Below are 18,300 nucleotides of genomic sequence, written 5' to 3' on the forward strand. Positions count from 1 at the left end.
AAACTTATGAGACAAAAAGGCAGTAATTGTCAATAACATGTCATATTTGTGAGATTCAATGTCATAATTTTGAAATTCAAAGCAACAATCTCCGGCTGAAAACATAAAAGGAAAGAAACACTATGTAACTATGGAGTTTTGTTCCTCCATATGTAACAACATTGCGTCATAGATTTAATAATGCAGCATTTAGTGGGGAGTGTGCTGCCGCCCTCTAGTGGTGCCTTTTTTAAACCTCCGAAACAAGAAATGGCCATCCAACACTTTACGCATGCGCTGTAGGCAGCGTTTTAAAACGAGTCTTGAGGAGGGAACATGAAGACACTCTGAAGTCTCACTCGAGTTGTGGTCGAGGTAAGCTTGAAACCCACCAGAACATGTTAATAAAAGCGGTTCTGGGTTAATGTTGTCTGCTACAACTTAGTCATAACACGCTGTTTCCTCCGCAGACACATTTTGTTCTGTAAAAGCAGCCGGCTAACATTAGCCAGCTAGCTGGCTGTTATTGTTTTTCATGAGAACCAAAATGGAGGAGCCTGGCTGCTGCTGCCTGTGTCCTACAGAGCCACTCCCGAGTCCTTGTTGGAAGCCCTTGTTTTAAAATGTCTGCCCGACTACAGAAATGGAGGGTTACGTTCCTTCAAAACTAAATATTTTGGTTCGGACTTGCTGTATCGCAGACGTAACACAACTAAGCGTGAATTTGAAATCCTGGAAGAGATTTTTTTTTTAAAGGATGCATTTTTAATCTGCCACTATTCTTTAGCTGGAGATTTTCTTGCAGATGTATGTGTTTCCCTCCCGACTTTCATAAAGCAGGCTGTCTGGTTAACAAACACCTGTATGTTGACTTCTGTATTTGCGTGTGTTTCTTTTTTTTTTGCAGCTGTTGCGTCCAGATGGGAAGTCGGTGTGGGGCTGCAGGATGAGAAGTGGCCGTGATCGCCATGACTCTGAGATCCAAACAATTTCCACAACCGGGTTTCAAACGTAAGGCTGACACGGAAGACTTCGGAGTCAACAGCGTGGGTCCTGTGAGCATCAAGAACGAGCCCTGTGACTTTGCTATAGATGTTCAGAACGTGCAACGACGGGAGATCCCAAGCAGATCCAAGGACTTAGATCAGAGTTTCATGACAAGTAAAGTTGCCCTAGCTGCCACAGCTCCAGAAACGGTTCAGGGAGACAAACCTCTGGGGATAACGTCCCCTGTCAGACCAATGGGGGGTGAGGGAACCCCGGTGAAAGGTAAACCCCTCTCTGTTGACAACATGGATAATCCTCAGATGGCAGTGAACAATAATCCAAAGGATGCCGGTGCTGAGGATAGCACAAAAGGGGTTGTTCCTGGAGTTCTAGGCACCGCTTCTATTGAACTGTCCTCCGAAGGAAAGTGGAGGAACATCAGGAAGACCCCTGCAAGTCCGCATGCACAGGCTAACTGCCTCCGACAGATTCTCCTCCTGCAGCTGGACCTCATCGAACAGCAGCAGCAACAGCTACAATCCAAGGACAAGGAGATCGATGATCTCAAGGCAGATAAAGAGACGGTGCGTATAATGTTTTTTTTTTCTTTTTAACTGCTTTGATGATCCCTTATGTTCTCTTAAGTTGTATGTTTTCTTTTAAATTTTTCTATGCAGTTGCTTGCACGCATTGAGCGCATGGAGCGTCGTCTCCAGCTCACAAGGAAGGACATGCCGCGTGATAAGCGCCTTTTCCAGCCCCTGGAGCCGTGGACCCCTGACAAAGAGGACATGTGGGATCTGGACATAGAAGAGAGTCCACAGCCCAACGCGGCCACTCCCCTCCCGTTCAGCCGGGGAGGCAAAGGTCAAAAAAGGTAAAATAAGCAGCAGACGCTTCTCATGTTACTAACACCTGGGTTGAATGTTAAAAAAATTGCTGGTCTGTTGCGCACACAGGAAAACTTGCTTCGGAGAGGCAAAGGTTCAGAAATCCCGGGGTAAAAGTGCAAAGCTCAGCCCCCAAAAGTCTGAGACGGAGCCCGGCTCTCCCAACCAAAGAGAGCTGCGCAGTAAGGAAACCCCAGAGAAGTCTGTCCCAGCCAGGTCCGGCGCAGAAAGGGACGCTTTGCTCCCCTGCAAAGAGGAGCCCGAGCTGAGCTGCCAGATGGAGGATTTGCCCTTCATGTCAACCACAGAGATGTATCTGTGTTGCTGGAACCAACCTCCTCTGTCCCCTCTGCGTGAGACTTCCCCTAAAAAGGAGGAAGAGGTGGCCAGTGAGTGGACTCCTCATGTAGTACATGATATGCTGATTGTTTGTAAGCCTAACCTAAATCCCAACTTCAATCACTTTAGCAATCCACTCTGCTGAATTAACCGTCTATGAATAACTTCCTTTCTCCCCCCATTTTTTTTTTCTACCCTTCCACCGGCCAGTTCCCTCTTGGAGGGAAAACCACATAGAGCCTTTGGAGGAGGATGCCTGTAATATCCCAGAGGTGAGGAAAATCAAAAAGGAAACAATTTTTAAACCGTCCGGAAGCATTTCAGGTTTTAATGAAAATATATGACTTCTGTTCACTTCAAGCCGCTGGATGACGGCACGTTTCTGAAACGCCACGCGAAGCTGGAGCTGGACGAGAAGAGGAGGAAAAGGTACAGCAATAAACGTATTAATGCAGTTTGGTGTTTAGAGTTTAACCAAGGCAGAGTAGTGGAGTTAACACTAAGTTATGCAGAAAGAGAATGTTTTTTATATATATATATTTATATATATTTGAATAAAGTGGATGTTAAAAAATGAAATTGAACTAAAACTGCAACCCAACATATTGCAAATGATTAATTATTGCAATATGCAAAAAAAAAACTATCCTGACACCTTGGATTTGCCTTCACTACAAACTGGTATTTTTTTTGGGGGGGGCGGGGGGGTTTACCCAATAAGACTTGTAGGTAGAATTTTACAGTCAATACTCCAATTACAATATCCAGTAATATTGCCAGCACACACATTAAATATCCTGCAACCCTGATTTTTATATAAAAAAATTCAACGAGCAAAACTCAATCTGTTTGACTTGCATCATGCAAATCATGCATGGATGTGTTTTGTGTTATAAACTTTTAACTAAGAGGACGATGTTTCAGTGGTCAATGTGGCGAATCAGCAGATGGATGTTTGGTTCAAATTTTCTGTGTGAATATGTTTACTTTTTAAAATCCGACTGTGATGCATGATGACTTTTGTGTGTTCAAGTCTTCGTCACTCCAGCTCTAGAGACCAGGAAATAACAAGTTGTGTTTAACCTTCCTCATGGAATTCCGAAAATATTTAACACTAAATTTAGTTATTTTAATTTTTTTATGTATTCACTTATTTTTTTCGAGAATTTAGCTTAGGAAAATAGTAACAAAAATGCAATTAACACTTGTTATATACACTGAATGACCAATTGCTTAGTGTTCCTGGTATCTCATGTTTTTTTTTTTTAACTTGCCCTCCTGCATTTTGCATGTTGAATTTTCCTCTTTACTGTTTTCAGATGGGACATCCAGCGAATCAGAGAGCAGCGCGTGTTCCAGCGTCTGCAGCAGCGCATGAACAGGAAGAAGACCGTCCAGGAGACCGAGCCTGAGCTGTCGTCCTTCTACCCCGAAACTGAAGACGGTACTATTGAAGGACTTATTATCTAGTTTTGGAAGAAAAAAAAAACTTGGGTACTGCGGGGAAAAGTTTTTGAATTTTTTTCTTTTTCTTTTAATTCTAATTGTAATTCTTCTCTCTCTTCTAGTTGAAGCTATAGTGATCACTCCGTTTTTGCCTGTGGTTGCATTTGGTCGGCCGCTGCCCAAACTCTCCCAGCAGTAAGTCTGCAGGTTTTGGTTTGTCTTTCTGTCACTTTTGACTGTACACCTGTTTTAAGAGATATGTTAAAAAGCTTGCATCAGATGGGAGTTTGTTTTTTATATTACCAATACTAAACAAACAGATTTTATAGTAGGAGAAAATGATTTCTTCCTGGTTTAAAAGTTTTGAGACATTCAGAACTTGGGAAGATGTTCACTCAGTGGATGAATCTTGAAATCCTAAATTAAGAAGTCACCAAGTTGTATTTATTGCTGTATGAAATACTTGGTTTATTCACCTTTGAATGCTTTGTCATAACTCCCTGTGGGGCACTAAAACACATGCATTTTTCTCACATTTTTATTTATGCATATGTTTTTGGGGGTTTTATGTACTAAGCAGGTTTTTCTGTGCTTAATTTTAATTCTAAATAGCAGCTTTGAGACAATCTAACAATAGTAAAATATTTGCTGTTATTTTTTATTAAAATTTTTTATTTATCTTCACCCAATCCACATTAAACTGTGCATTTGAAGCCTGGCTTTAAAGCGAAACCCCTGGACAAATTAGAGAGGTTAATTACTTTAGCTGATTCCCTTTTATCTGAACAAGAAATGCCAAATGGTTTGACAACAAAAGTTATTCTCGTGTGTTGAACTGTTGGATTGAAAGGTATTCGAATAAATTTTTCCCTCCAGGAACTTCGAGCTGCCCTGGCTGGACGAGCGTAGCCGATGTCGCATCGAGGTGCCCAAGAAACACACGCCTCACCGAACCTGTCGGAAGTGAACGCCGGAACGCGACGACAGCAGGGCAGCTCCATGACTGAGTTTTAAAATGGCCTACAGTTCAGGGCAGGGCAGTCAGTTAATCATTGTGTGCAACTTGCAGTTGCTTTCCGTCTGTGGGGTATGAAACCACAGACTGGTTTTCTCTCCTGCAGAAAACTAGAAAAAAAAAAAGAAAAAAAGAGGCAAGATTAGTCAACTCGATTGCAACTGTTCATCCAAGAGTTCAGAGCATGTTTTTGTTCAAGCTGTGCCATTAGAAATCAGTTTTTATCACTCAAAGATGGCGTTTCAATCAGTTTTGATGCATTTTGTTCTGGCAGGATGAGATGCCTCATCTTCAGCATGTTGGGGCGAAATATTAGTCACGCAAAGAGGAGCTTAAACTCTGTATAACAAGCAATACAGCCACATAATTCTCGCTGTGAGTAGCTTTTCTCCTTGCCTAAGTGGGACAAAAAAAAAATCAAAATTCGATTGTATCGTGTTGCTCTTATTGTTTGCACACAAATTTAATAAGATTTTGTCAATGTTAACTGTGATATGGGAGTTTTGAACAAGCATGACTACATATATAAAATAATCTCAGTACTTGAGCCAATTCAGTGTACGGAAACAGATCGTCTAGCTGAGAGGTTCGTTCACGAAAACAGAGGAGTGGAAATAGACGAACTTGGCTTTAAACTTAGGAATCTGTTCTCTGTTTTGTTCATTTTTCATGTGAGCTGCATGGACTGTTTACCTGTTGCAAAAAGAAGATGGTAGCATGGCTTCAGCCCAAGACGGGAGAATCTTTACTTCTCACTGGGTTACTAAAACTACTAAAAATATAGTTATTTTTGGAAGCATGACAATTGAAAAGGAGAGTTATTTTTCTGCTTTAACAAGCACTGCAGCCCGAACAGCTTCCGCTTTACAGGTGATTTTTTATTTTTTTTCTATTTCCAACCTTCAGACATGCTCGCGTTCAGCAAATATTAGGCAGGTTATGTGTATGCGTTGCTCTCCTGAGTTCGGAGATGTTTTAGATTACTAAAAAGCTTTCTGCTGTAGTTCTAGCAACCTGTACGCTTCTCAACACTCTCTGCCCGTTTTCCTCTCTGAGCTCCTCACAATCAGCGATGGATCTCTGCAGGCGTTCGCTCCACCTGTTCTGCGGTCTAAGCAGTTTGGAAATGCAACATGTTTTTTGTTTTTTTCCTTGTCACTGTACATAGCTTTCAGAAACAAATGTACATAAAACATGGCTGTTATTTTTTTATTATTTAATGTTGGAAATGTTCAGTACATTCAATATTGTTCTATGATTGTATGTTGACAAATTGACCGTTTTGAAAATAATTTTTTTGGAATAAAATGAATGTCTATGACACACATTTGTCTTTTTCAATATGTATAGCATTTCAGATCCATTCCTGCCCATAAGTGAATACAAATCACACATCTTTCAATCTCTTCCTGCCTAACCTTTAACCCTTGGGGTTAAGGGTTAAAATAAGACACCTATTGTGTCCTGTTTAAATTGGTCCTGATCAACAGTTTTTGGTTCCTTCTGAAGATTTTTTTTTATTTAGCTTTTGACTTTGCTTTGTTTTCCTTCCTTTTTTTGGTCCATTTCCTAAATTAATATTCATCAGTGCTTTAGTTTTCTAAGGCATTTATTTAACTGAGTTGTGAATTATTCAGGCAGTAAATTAAACAAAAGGGTGTGATGAGTGTATCAACAAGAAAAAATGTAACTCATTTTAAGTTGGATATCTCCATGGTTCCTCCATAATCTTTGTGTTCATTTCTGACTTTTTTAGACTCAGATTTACAGTTTTGTTCTTACACAAAACTGGTTCCTGTGCACCATAAAAAATGTAGAAATTTAACTTTGGCATTTGCCAGGTCCTGGGGGGGGAGGATATATTTGTATTTCCAGACTATTCCTTATCCTGTTGTCAAATGTTTATTCCTTTTGGTCTTACCTTCATTGTATTTTCTTTATATTTTACTTTGTGAGGAGTTCTGTCTTCCTCACTTCTTCCATCATATCTGGCCTTCCTTCCCACATGTTCTTCCATTTTTTTTGTCCCCTCTCCATCTTTGTAAACTGGTCGTTGTAGGAAACGTTATTTATCCCAGGGTTATGAAACAATTGGAATCTACTAAACAACTAGGAACCCGCAGTTTATGCCTCAAAAACGGTTAAGGACGGAGTCAACAGCCAGACCGTTTTAGGTCCTGTCTATGTTAAACTCCTGTTGCCCACAAATAACCTTATTAAGTAAATCAATAAGAATTTTAACAGCTTAATCATTGACTTGTTTGATTCTGAGTGTCCGAGCTAAATGAAGTAGAGAGGGTTTGACTGCAAATTGTAACTTGAAGTTACCCATTAGGTCAAAATGCAACATGAAAAAGACAAACTGCAGACAGTGTTCTATAGTTTGAGTGGCATGACAGAGATAATCTTGGAATTACATTTTGACAGCTACTTTACTGAACTAAACAAAGGATTAGTACACAATTATGCCATGAAAAAGCCTCTCTCACCTATTTACAAGAACCCTTCATGTTAAAGTACAAATCATGTAATTCCCCAATCTGCTCTTAGACGCTGAGAGTGTCCAAAATATATCAAATAATGACATGTTTTACACATGAAAACTGACCCATTCGCCAGTCTTCTGGAAAAAAATGTTTATTGAATAAAGCCAAAATTAAGATTTCTCAAAAAAAAAAAAAAAAAACTCACCACACCACAAACTCCTTAACATTTTGCAAATAAGGACACTGCTGATCTCATAAACGTCAGTAAAAGAATCGCCAGGAGTGTTTTCCAGAATATAGCCTTCTTTGTCAAATTTCAATAACCATCATCATAATAAACTAGATTTTCCACTAGAACCTTCCACATTTAAGGAGAGTAAAAATGCTGATAACGTTTTAATATCGATGATAGAAAAAAAACACCAAACCCACCTCATGTACAAAATGCGCTGACATTTCTAAATGTCAGTCATAAAATTTAGCCTTCTTTAACATCTCTAGATTTTTTTGGGTTTTCCTTGAATATTCTGTAATTAGTGTTGATTTAAACCGTAAATACATCATGCTTTGAGAAGTTAGTCTGTACAGACAACGTGTGTCATTTGGCAGCGTCTTAACTGAATCGAAGAGGATTTTCTAGACCTATGAAGGATAATGACCCTCGTAATGATAAGATACAGAGCACACACAGTAAATGAAAATACCTCAAACAGAAAGCCATACACCTTATGGAACAGCCTGCTCGCTGTTAACAGTCGGCCACTTATGCCTCCAAAAGAATCTAGACGCAGAGATTCGAGTGCGTTTGTATTGGTGACCCTTGCCAAAGTGCGCTTCTCTGACAGTTCTTGCGCATTTAGTCTCTCCGCAGGTTATTCAGACGCTCCTCCAGGTCTGCATCCGCGTCGGCCAAGGCGGCCTGAGGCTCGGCCTTCTTTCCGCCGGCCACGGAGAGGCTCCCCCCGGTGCTGGGAAGATCTGCAACAAAAACGCAGGGGGCATTCAGCGAAATGCTGAGAAGAATATTGAGAGAGATGAGCTGCTGAAGATCGGAGGGTTTTTCTTACTTGACAGCTCGTCGGACAGGTTGAGACCGAGCTCATCCAGCACTTGTGAGACGATGGCGTCGCTGCATGAGAAGCCCATGTCAACAAACAAGATATTCACTGTGTTTTTAGACAGAAAGACTTTTTGTTCCGTTGGCCTTTATTTCTGGCCTCATGCTAAGCTAACTAGCTGCTGGAAAGTTTCATATCCCTCACAAATAAGGATAATCCTTAAAAATGTAATGTTTAAAGTATTCACTTTTGACACTGCTTAGTTTACCTCTCCTCTTCATCGTCCTCATCCCCCATGGCGTCATCGATGGCGTCGTTCATCATCTCCTCCTTCATGTCCATCATCTCGCTCTGTTTCTCAAACTCCATCATGATCTTTTGAATCTGAGGGAGCTTCAGCTGCGGGAATGGGGGGAAATTACATCATCAGAACAGGAAGGAGTGCTGTTAACTTCCATCACAGAGAGCGTGGAGCACAGACCTGTCTGTTCATGGTGGCCATGGCCTTGGTGACGCCTTTCATCGCCTGTGCCATGCTGTTGTTAGACTTGAGCGTCTGGATCTTTAGGCTGACGGCCTGAATGTTGGCTTTCATCATGATGAACTTCTTGATGTAGCGCCGCGTGCGAACCAAATCCTTCGCCATGATCTTTACTGCGTCCTGCGGAGATTGAGACAACACAACATTCCTTATAAAACAGACATATCCATTTTTTTCCTTTTTTGTTACAAATTTATTCTTATTTATCACAGCATGTCCTAACCTGTACCTGGTTGTTGTTAAAACTTTAAAAGTGTGTCATGCTGTTAGTTTATGGGCAAACAAATAGTTAGAGTTTTTAGTTTTGCTGCAAATAATGGTTAAGCAAAAAAATTATTATTTCCCAGTATCTGCGCTGCCAGTCACCGATATGATGAACTGGTGCATCTTCCTTTTAGCTCACCATTTGTCCCTGTTTGGCCATCTTCTTTATATCAGCGATGATCTTCTTCTCCTGCTGCTCTAGCTTCATTCGCTCTCGGTCCAGATCTCTCATGGCCCGGTTGAGCGCCCTCTGGTTCTGCCTTAGCATCTCCTCCGGGGTCTTCCTCTTCCCAAACAGGAACTCCATCTGTGTAAGGAAAGCAAAGGCAAAAATATTCTAAAAATGTAAAAACAAAATTAAGTTTAAAAAAAAAAGAAAAGAAAGATGAGTGAAACGTTCATAAATGCTGAGCCGAGCCATGAGGTTTTCATAAACGCAGTTGCTATTGTAATGATACCTTAAGAGGTTAATGAGGCATTTGGAGAGGATAATGTCATAAAATGATAAACAATTCCTACAATGTTTGTGACAATGTATGCAACTTTATGCTCACTTTAACATTTTTGTTACAATATCAAGGTCCAAGATAAAAATGAAGCAAAATATAGAATAGACATCCTTCAAAAAATGCAAAACGGGGGAAAAAAAACCTGTGACTAATGTAAACAAATGTTTGAGTCTGTGAAGCAAAAAGCTTTTCCGACAGATCAATAACTTGTCAAATAATTGTTCGTGTAGGTGATCATTTCAAAAACTATAATAAATAAAATAATAATTAATTAGATCATTAATATTCATTTAAGTGTGCAAATTATTATAACATACATACAAATTATAAAATGTGTCAGCAATCCCACCCAATGACATCACAGCATGTCCTAACCTGTACCTGGTTGTTGTTAAACTTTAAAAGTGTGTCATGCTGTTAGTTTAAATAAAATCCAAAACAGGATCATGAAATAATGTAATTAAATTGTTCAAATAATTGTGTATGTATATTTGAACAAAAAGGAATTCAAGCATTTTTAGAAAATTACTGAAGGCTTAAAATAATTACAGATAAATGCATCTATTTATGGTATGCATTTCAAACTGAATCTAAATCACCACATGTATAAATACTTACCAGCTTATTTAATAAATTATGGGACTACAGTCAGAATAAGATCACATTTCTTTTTACACAATCAGGTGGAAAATTAAGTGAACCTTAAAGTAGTCTGGAATGTGCTGAGTCACTCATCACGTGACCGATGACATCATTACAACCAGATAAAAGTCTTTGTGGGCCAGATCGTATTTGTTGTTCAGCCACAAGTCTGCACTATAGAGCAGAGAACAAGATGTCGTAACAAAAGAAGGATTCATTGTATGTTGATGTGCTGTGAACCTACAGATTAGCTATAACTGAGTCCCATCAAAATAACTGTCATGTTATCCAGCAACGTGTCAAAAGATATTTAACCTAACGCACACAGACAAGCTGCTGGTAGCTGGCCAATTATAGCTGGCACCTTTTATATATGTATATATATAAAAAACGTATTTCCTAACAGATAAATTTGTCTTTATTGTAGGACCGTTTTCAGCCCACAGGCCAAATGTGCAGCAACAGGTGAGGGAGGGGCAGTGCATCTTCACTCTATGCTCTCTAGAGACAGCCAGTGAAAACTCACTCAGACAGCTTCTTTGACATCTCACTAAATGGACTTTAAACCAAATCAACAGTAAGATAGACGTTTTTAGTAACTATGAAGAAAAGAAGTAAAAACTACTATGAGTAATAAATGAAAGCATTTTCTCATCTGATGTGAGCAAATTTATGAATTTATGTACTTGCTGTAAAGAAAAGCCCCTTTCAACAACATAACATTGTTCTGGTCTCCAAAATGACAAGGTAATACGTTAATAATGGAAAGTAGTTTTTAAAGTATGATTAAACTTTCAGATGTAGGTGAGATAAAACGTATATTTTTAGAGATATCTGACTGAAACGCGAGAATGTGACACTTTCCATCCTTTTGCCAGAAAAAAATACTGACATATATAACGAAACATGACGTTATTTCTGCTGTATCAGCTAACTAATTGGTTAGTTCAGTATCTGTACAAGTAGTTATAAAAAAAGAGGGGATTTCCATCTGAACATGAACTGTTCACCACAAAAGGAACTCGTTTTAAGCGTCTTTAAAGGATTTCCAACATGTTGTCCTTTTACGTTTACTATATTAGTAAGATTAAATCCTGGGTTGTAAATCTCTCAGCTGTTAGTTACGTGCCCAAAAGGCCTAAAGTCAGGTTCGAGCCCCGTTTGACTCGGTTCTGTTCCTGTCTAGCCTGACACGCCGAACCCACCGGAGCCGAGACAAAGTCACACTTACCATAGACCACAGTTTTCGTCAAAGGCAGGGAAACACAGAAGACAAACGGCGCCCAGTTGCTCTCCTCTGACTTCAAATAGACTCAAAATTAAACGCTTATTTGTTTTTCTTCCAACGCTTCCGTGTTGCTACAGTTGCCCTTCCGGGAAGTGACGTAGCCACGGAACAACAAGGAAGACGTCAGTTTTGCCGTTTCGTCATGTGAGTCAAGTTAATCAAATTGCCGGAAGTTGATAGAAATAACTTTTAAAATACAAATGTGAATTTAAACACGCACCCAAAAGAAAAATCCATGGCTAAAAAATACAGTAAACAGATACAGGTGACGTTGTTTTAAATAACAAATGTACAATGACAGTAATAAAACACAGCTGGGTAATAAAGTTTGAATTTCCACAATAGAATTGCACACTTAGTGGAATTCAATACACAAATATAACAGTAAAAAAAAAAAGCAAAGCTAATTCTGCAGGTACACTTACGAGCTGATGACATCACAATAAGCATAAACGATTTGACGTCAAGCAATAAGGATACAGAAAGTTGAAAGAAAGATAAAAATCTTTACACACTAAAAAAGTGTGTCATAATGTAATATTTTTCTGGCACAGCAGAGGTGCAAAAAGTTCTAACAAAGCAACTACAAAAGAAAAAACAAACAAAACAACAAAAAAGTACAGAATAAAATGGAGTCCATACATAGTGTAGCCATAAATCAGAAGTAAACTAATAAATAAAATTGCACTTGTGTTTCTTACATGGCCCAGTTCAAAGAGGTGAGGTATTAATTAGAGTTATAACACTGTTGTAAAAGTTGTCACTACATCTATGGCTCAAACACCCTATGTCCTGGGTGGTTGTTTGAGCTGCTACCCTCGGATCACACATACGATATAATAACCAGGATATAATATATTATTATAGAAAGTTGATACTGGTAAACACCCCTTATTCACAAAGTTGATTTAAACATTAAAACAAATGAAGAACAAAAAAACGGAGCAAAAAAAGAATAAAATGGACATCCCAAAAGTATAAAGAAAATAATTCATTCATTCATTCATGATTTATTAATTATTTGTCCTTTAATCTGAGTTAAGAAGAGCTGTTTTATGTGTTTTCATCCAATGTATAGCTTTTTTTTTTTTATCTTAAAAACTACTGACCCTCATTCATTTTTTTATGATACATTCACTAACTAGTGTTGTGTTTTATCATTGATTTACGTTTCACCTTGGGTAGTTGGAACGAGTTTGTTATTAGTGTGCAATTTTATTTTATATATAAAACACGTACAATACATTTTGGGTAAAAGAGTAGGCTATATAGTCCTCGTTCTATGTTATTATTTATTACATTTCATTTATTTTATGGGATTTTGTTCGAATGAAGAACTTCTAATGATTTCAGATGTGAAGAAAGGATTTGTTTTGTCTTTTTAAATATTATGCCAAGAACGCTGTTCATGGCGCTTTTATTTTATTAGGTAAAATGTTTTGATATCCGGTGTTAAAATTGTTTACTTCACATAGCGTGATCCGCACATGTGCGTAGTTCACGTACAAGCTGCAGATATTTCTTCAGTAGGCGAAAATACTCCCATCTGAGACTCAACAACGCTTTGTAAAATGTATGACCACATGGAGTGACCTGAGGACTACAGACGTTTTTGGCAAGTTTCATTTGGACGGACTTTAATTGCATCTCGACCTTTTTTGCAGCTATTTTAACATGTGGTTCAGCAGCTCTACCCACCAGCACAAGTTTGTTCTTGACTGGTGCCGAAAACTGTCCAGACCAGTGTCCTCTATGGGGCCTCCAGCAGAGACTTCCCACCTGAGCCCAGAGGACAGAAACCGGGACCCTGCGTTCAAAAGGCGCCACAGAGGGTCAAATCCCTCCACTGCTCCACATCACCCTGCTGTAGCTGAAAGGATAGCAGATCGTAAGAGGTCATTCAAGGATAAATCCTCAAAGAATGATATCCCACCACCACAGAATCATGGGAGGGGGGGGGTCTTCAAGGTATCGTCTGAGCTTAGGAAACTGAGTCTGGAAGACTTCCCTGCAGACAAAGAGAGGCAGCTGAGACCAAAGCAAGAAGATACAGCTGATGTTGTCTTTGGCATTGCTCCTTGTATTCTGGCTCTCACTCAGGGGAGAAGGAAGGTCTACCAACTGTTGGTTAAAGATGGTGAGACCTCTCTGAGGGCCTCTGTCTTATCGGTATGTGAGGAAGCACATCGACGAGGGGTACAAGTCAGTCGGGTCAGCAAGAAGGATCTGGACAAGATGTCCTCTGGAGGAGTACATCAGGGAGTATGTCTGCGAGCCAGTCCCCTGAACTTTCTCACCTTTGACTCTGAATCCAACACAAGTGGGCATGGCATCCCTCTGTGGCTGGTCCTGGAAAGAATCCAGGACCCGATGAACCTGGGCGCCATCCTGCGCTCTGCTTATTTCCTCGGCGTGGACAGGGTGATCAGCAGTCTTCGCTATAGCTGCCCGCTGTCTCCCGTGGTCAGCAAGGCCAGCTCGGGCGTCATGGAGGCCATGAGGGTGTATGGGTGTGACAGCCTGGAAGACATGTTGAGGACGAAGGTGAAACAGGGTTGGCAGGTGGTTGGGACAGTGGGAGCAGATCCGGAGGAGTCCCGGATTCCTGTTGCCTCTTGTTCGGACTTTCAGGTGACGAGGCCGACGATGCTGCTGATGGGAAGCGAGGGGGAAGGGCTCTCCGGGAAGCTCCTCTCCGTGTGCCAAACCCTACTCACAATCCCAGCTGGTAGAGACTTGGCACCCGGAATTGAGTCTCTGAACGTCTCTGTGGCCGCAGGCATCATGCTGCACTCTCTGCTCACAAAGTCCAGATGTTTGTCGCAGAAGAAAAGTAGACCTTAATGCGCTGGTAAACAATGTCTGGGTGAAACCTGAAATTATAAAGCTGGTGATTTACTGGTATTATTATCAATAAACCTTTTCCAAAAACTAAAAGCATCAGTATATCTTAATATAATTCATGCAAACTGTATCCAGTTTATTAGTACAAAACAAGATGGAGAAAAATTCAGATTAATTTCACAAAAAATAACAAAACAAAAAAAAAACACTTTCCCTTTTTGTTCTTTCGGGCATACTGTGCTTGTTCTTGTACATACTGTACATAGAAATTAAAAAAGATTCAAAGGCAAATCAGTTTATTACTGCCAGCTGTATCTTTCTCACCTACTTAAATTGAATCTGCAAAACTGGCAGCTTAATTAGTTCCTTCATAATTCTCTTCTTACATTTGAATGATTTGTATTAATATTTATCAAGAATAAATGTGGGGAGGACTTAGCGAAGAGATTCACAACTTTTTTCGACAGTTTCACAGAGAGAGCATATATAACATGGAAGTTAAATTACACATGGTTTGCAAACCTTCTTACAAATAAAAATCTAAAATGTTACATTCATCTGTACTTTCATTTCATTGTTAATCCAGCTGCTAGTCTGTACCAGCTCTGCACATGTACAAAATAAATTATAAATTTTTAAAATAAATTTTGTAAAACAACTGAAGCTCAGTCAGATTAGATGGAGAGGCTCTCTGAACATTCATTATTAAGTTTTGGATTTAGTTCTGGATTTTGGGCCTTTCTAACATTCATGATGTAAACTATTCCATTGCAGCCCTCACTCTATCTTTAGGGTCGTTATGCTTTAAGTCCAACCTCTGTCATAGTCTTTTTCTGCTTTTAGCAGGCTTTCTTTAAGAGTTTGACTGTATTTAGCTCCATCCATCTTTCCATCAGCTTGTGGGAGACTCCCTATTCCCACAGCTTAATACTGACACTAATATGCAGTTTTAGTTTTTCACCACACATAGCATAAAAAATGAATTCTTTGTTTTGAAATAGTAATATTTTTCTCCATATTTGCAGCGTCCACCACCTGGAGTCATTTTATTGCAGGGTACATGCATGAAATTACAGATCCCCCGAGCTAAGTGGGATTTTCTTTTCACTGTTTCCGTTCAACGATGGTACAACAGTGAAAATTGTGGAGAATATGACTCCACAATTTACAGTTTAGATTCTCCCACCTAAACTGTAGAAACTGCAGGTCTTCTGTAGACCTCTGCAGCTCATCCAGAATGACCGTGGAACTCTTTGCTCCTCTAATTATCACTCTTACGGTCCAGTATGTCGGTTCAGGGGAACATTCACACCTCAGTAGGTATGCAGTGGTGCCGTACTCTTTCCGTTTTCAGCCGATGTTTGAACAGCGCTCTGTTTGACGTTCAGAGCCTGTCTGCTGTGTTCCTTCTCCATGCTGTCTCTTCCCTGAGGCTCTCTAACAACCCTCTGAGGCCTTCTTCTTCTTCTTCTTCTTCTTCTTGGTTTTTATTGGCGGTTGGCAACAAACTTACAGTAGCATTACCGCCACTTACCGGTATGGAGTGTGGTTCGAGATGGTCTATAAACTTTCACTTTCTACCTTTTCCCTCCATTAACTCCTGATTAAACATACCCCTACACATACACACCTGCTTATAGTATCCAACTTGCTTATAGCTTTATATACCCCTCTTTGACATTCTTTACACATTCACACCCAACTTGCTCTACTCATATCCTATGAAATAGCTTTGTTTTTTTAAGATACCGAATAATTATTTGAACATGTCTACTCCCGAGATCTCTCCTCAAAAATTCTATTAAATTAAACCTTTCTTTAATACCTACACACTCTCTCAGCATGCATCTTCTCTCTTCTTCATACTTACAACACTCTAAAATAACATGCTCTATTGTTTCAGACTTCTCACAATAATCACACTTTCCAGTTTTATGCTTTTGTATTTTAAAAAGTGAATAATTAAGCCCTGTATGACCGAACCTTAACCTTGTTATTATTCTTTCCTCCTTCCTATTCCTTCTTCCTATTCTTTTCTTTCCTACAGCCACCTGAATTTTATAAAACCACCTTCCTGTTAACCCTTTATCCCACCTTCTCTGCCATATTTTCATCATCTCTTCTTTGACCTTACTTTTCCCTTCCGATTTACTCATCCTAACTGTAAAACTAATAGGATTATGTATTGCCTTCTTTGCCGTTATATCAGCCTTCTCGTTTCCTACTATCCCTATATGTGCTGGAACCCACACAAATACAACTACTAATCCCAAATGTTGTATTCTAAATAGATTATGATATATTTCTAATAAAATGTCCATCCTACTGTCTGTATTATTATATTTTATGCTTAGCAAAGCTGAGCTTGAATCTGAACAAATTATTGCTTGCAAAGGCTTTACTTCCTCAATCCATTGTAAAGCCAAAAGTATTGCTAACATTTCTCCTGTATAAATTGATAACCCGTCTGTGATTCTCTTCCCTATATACACTTTGAAATCTGGAATTGTACATGCTATTCCTATTTTTCCGTCGATTTTTGATGCATCTGTATAAATTTGGACATGTCTATAGTAATTATTTAAATGTGATTGCACTGCATACCTTTCTACAACATTTGACTTATCATGTTTTTTTACCAATATTGTTAAATCAACTATAGCTTCTGGTAAAATCCACGGTGGTATAACTGATATTGGATCTGTTTGACTAATTTTCAGAGTGTCCACTTTAATTTCCTTTACTTCCTTTTCAATTTTCCATCCATAACTCTTCATCTCTTTCTTTTCCTTTTCCCAACATGATTTTAAAATTTCCCGAGTTGGATGTCCACATTTATTGCCCATCAAATTTAGCCAATAATTTATTCCTAATGAAGTTCTCCTTAGATCTAGTGGCATTTCTCCCATTTCTACTTCTAATGTTGCTGTTGGTGTTGTTTTGAATGCTCCGGTACATACTCTTAGTGCTTGATGTTGAATCCTGTCTAATCTATCTAAGTGAGTTTTAGCTGCTGAACCGTACACTAAGCACCCATAATCAAGATCAGCTCTAATTATCCCCGTATAAATCTGCTTTAAGGTTTTTCTCCCTGCTCCCCAATCACTACCCACCAAACATCTTAATATATTCAATTTTCTCTTACATTTATCAACAATCTTTTGGATGTGAATATTCCACTTTAATTTCTCATCAAACCACAAACCTAAAAATTTTATACTCTTTACCTCTGAGGCCTTCACAGAACAGCTGGACTTAAACTGAAGTTAGATTACACACAGATGAACTCTATTAACTAATTGCTAATTTTGTGACTTTAGAAGGTTGGTTTTTGTTTTACTTCTCTCTAAGGCCCATGCCAAGCTTCTTATTTGGTGAAAACCTATGTGATTAGCTAGTGTCTCAGCATGTTACCTATTACATATAGTGAGTTTAAGAAAATTACTTACCGAAACGTTCTTTTAAATGGTGCTTAAAACCTCGACATCCAAATCAATAGTTTTCCTGCAGCAATTTGGTAACTGATTAAATCAGTGACGTCTTTGTTCCAGTGGATGATAATCGTTCTTAGAGAACTTCACCGGAGCGATTGGATGTTTTTATTGCAGGAAAAACATGAGTCGCATCTCTGATTCATCCAGTACGTCAGAAAGCTATGATGATGTAGCTGCAAGCTCAGCAACATAACACCCCTTCAGTTGAATTTAATTTAAAACTGATGGGACCACGTGAAGAGCTGAGATATGAGCTTATTTATGAATAAATAAGGAAAAGTTTAACTTTACAGGCTGCACTTATCTTTACACATTTATATTTAAATGACATCTTCATTTTTATGTAACCCAAAGTGTTTTCACTTTTTTTTAAATCTTCATTGGCCTGCATTTACACTGCTTTTATTAGCACTTAATATCTTTACTTTGCTGATTGGATTTTTAGATAAAGCATGAACAAAATGTAGAGCAAGGGCTAGAAGCAGCCCGCAAACAAACATCATCTGGTCCATGGAGAG

The 18,300-nt window shown here is 39.1% G+C and overlaps 3 protein-coding genes across 4 annotated transcripts; 2 read left to right on the forward strand and 1 right to left on the reverse strand.

Annotated features, from left to right (window-relative positions):
* The first annotated feature begins 235 nt into the window (after positions 1-235).
* On the forward strand, positions 236-5,979 carry msl1b (MSL complex subunit 1b). 2 transcript variants are annotated; one of them, XM_028029606.1, is made up of 9 exons: positions 236-354; positions 887-1,550; positions 1,644-1,843; positions 1,926-2,287; positions 2,406-2,467; positions 2,557-2,624; positions 3,515-3,639; positions 3,764-3,836; positions 4,518-5,979. In XM_028029606.1, exons 2-9 carry the CDS (start codon positions 948-950, stop codon positions 4,606-4,608), a joined length of 1,584 nt encoding a protein of 527 aa, XP_027885407.1. In that variant the 5' UTR covers positions 236-354; positions 887-947; the 3' UTR covers positions 4,609-5,979. The 2 variants fall into 2 exon arrangements, with proteins under 2 accessions (XP_027885407.1, XP_027885408.1); XM_028029607.1 differs by having other exon boundaries at positions 1,926-2,245.
* Positions 5,980-7,652: 1,673 nt separating this feature from the next.
* chmp2a (charged multivesicular body protein 2A) lies at positions 7,653-11,551 on the reverse strand. The gene is made up of 6 exons (XM_028029608.1): positions 11,388-11,551; positions 9,145-9,312; positions 8,682-8,861; positions 8,469-8,599; positions 8,210-8,271; positions 7,653-8,120 (listed from the first exon to the last, which is right to left on the reverse strand). The coding sequence occupies exons 1-6, from the start codon at positions 11,388-11,390 to the stop codon at positions 7,999-8,001; spliced, it is 666 nt and encodes a 221-aa protein (XP_027885409.1). The 5' UTR covers positions 11,391-11,551; the 3' UTR covers positions 7,653-7,998.
* Positions 11,552-12,900: 1,349 nt separating this feature from the next.
* Positions 12,901-14,839, forward strand: mrm1 (mitochondrial rRNA methyltransferase 1 homolog (S. cerevisiae)). The gene has a single exon (XM_028030191.1). The coding sequence runs from the start codon at positions 13,119-13,121 to the stop codon at positions 14,286-14,288; it is 1,170 nt and encodes a 389-aa protein (XP_027885992.1). The 5' UTR covers positions 12,901-13,118; the 3' UTR covers positions 14,289-14,839.
* The last annotated feature ends 3,461 nt before the right edge of the window (positions 14,840-18,300 follow it).

This window comes from Xiphophorus couchianus, chromosome 10 (assembly GCF_001444195.1).
Source record: "Xiphophorus couchianus chromosome 10, X_couchianus-1.0, whole genome shotgun sequence".
Taxonomy (NCBI): domain Eukaryota; kingdom Metazoa; phylum Chordata; class Actinopteri; order Cyprinodontiformes; family Poeciliidae; genus Xiphophorus; species Xiphophorus couchianus.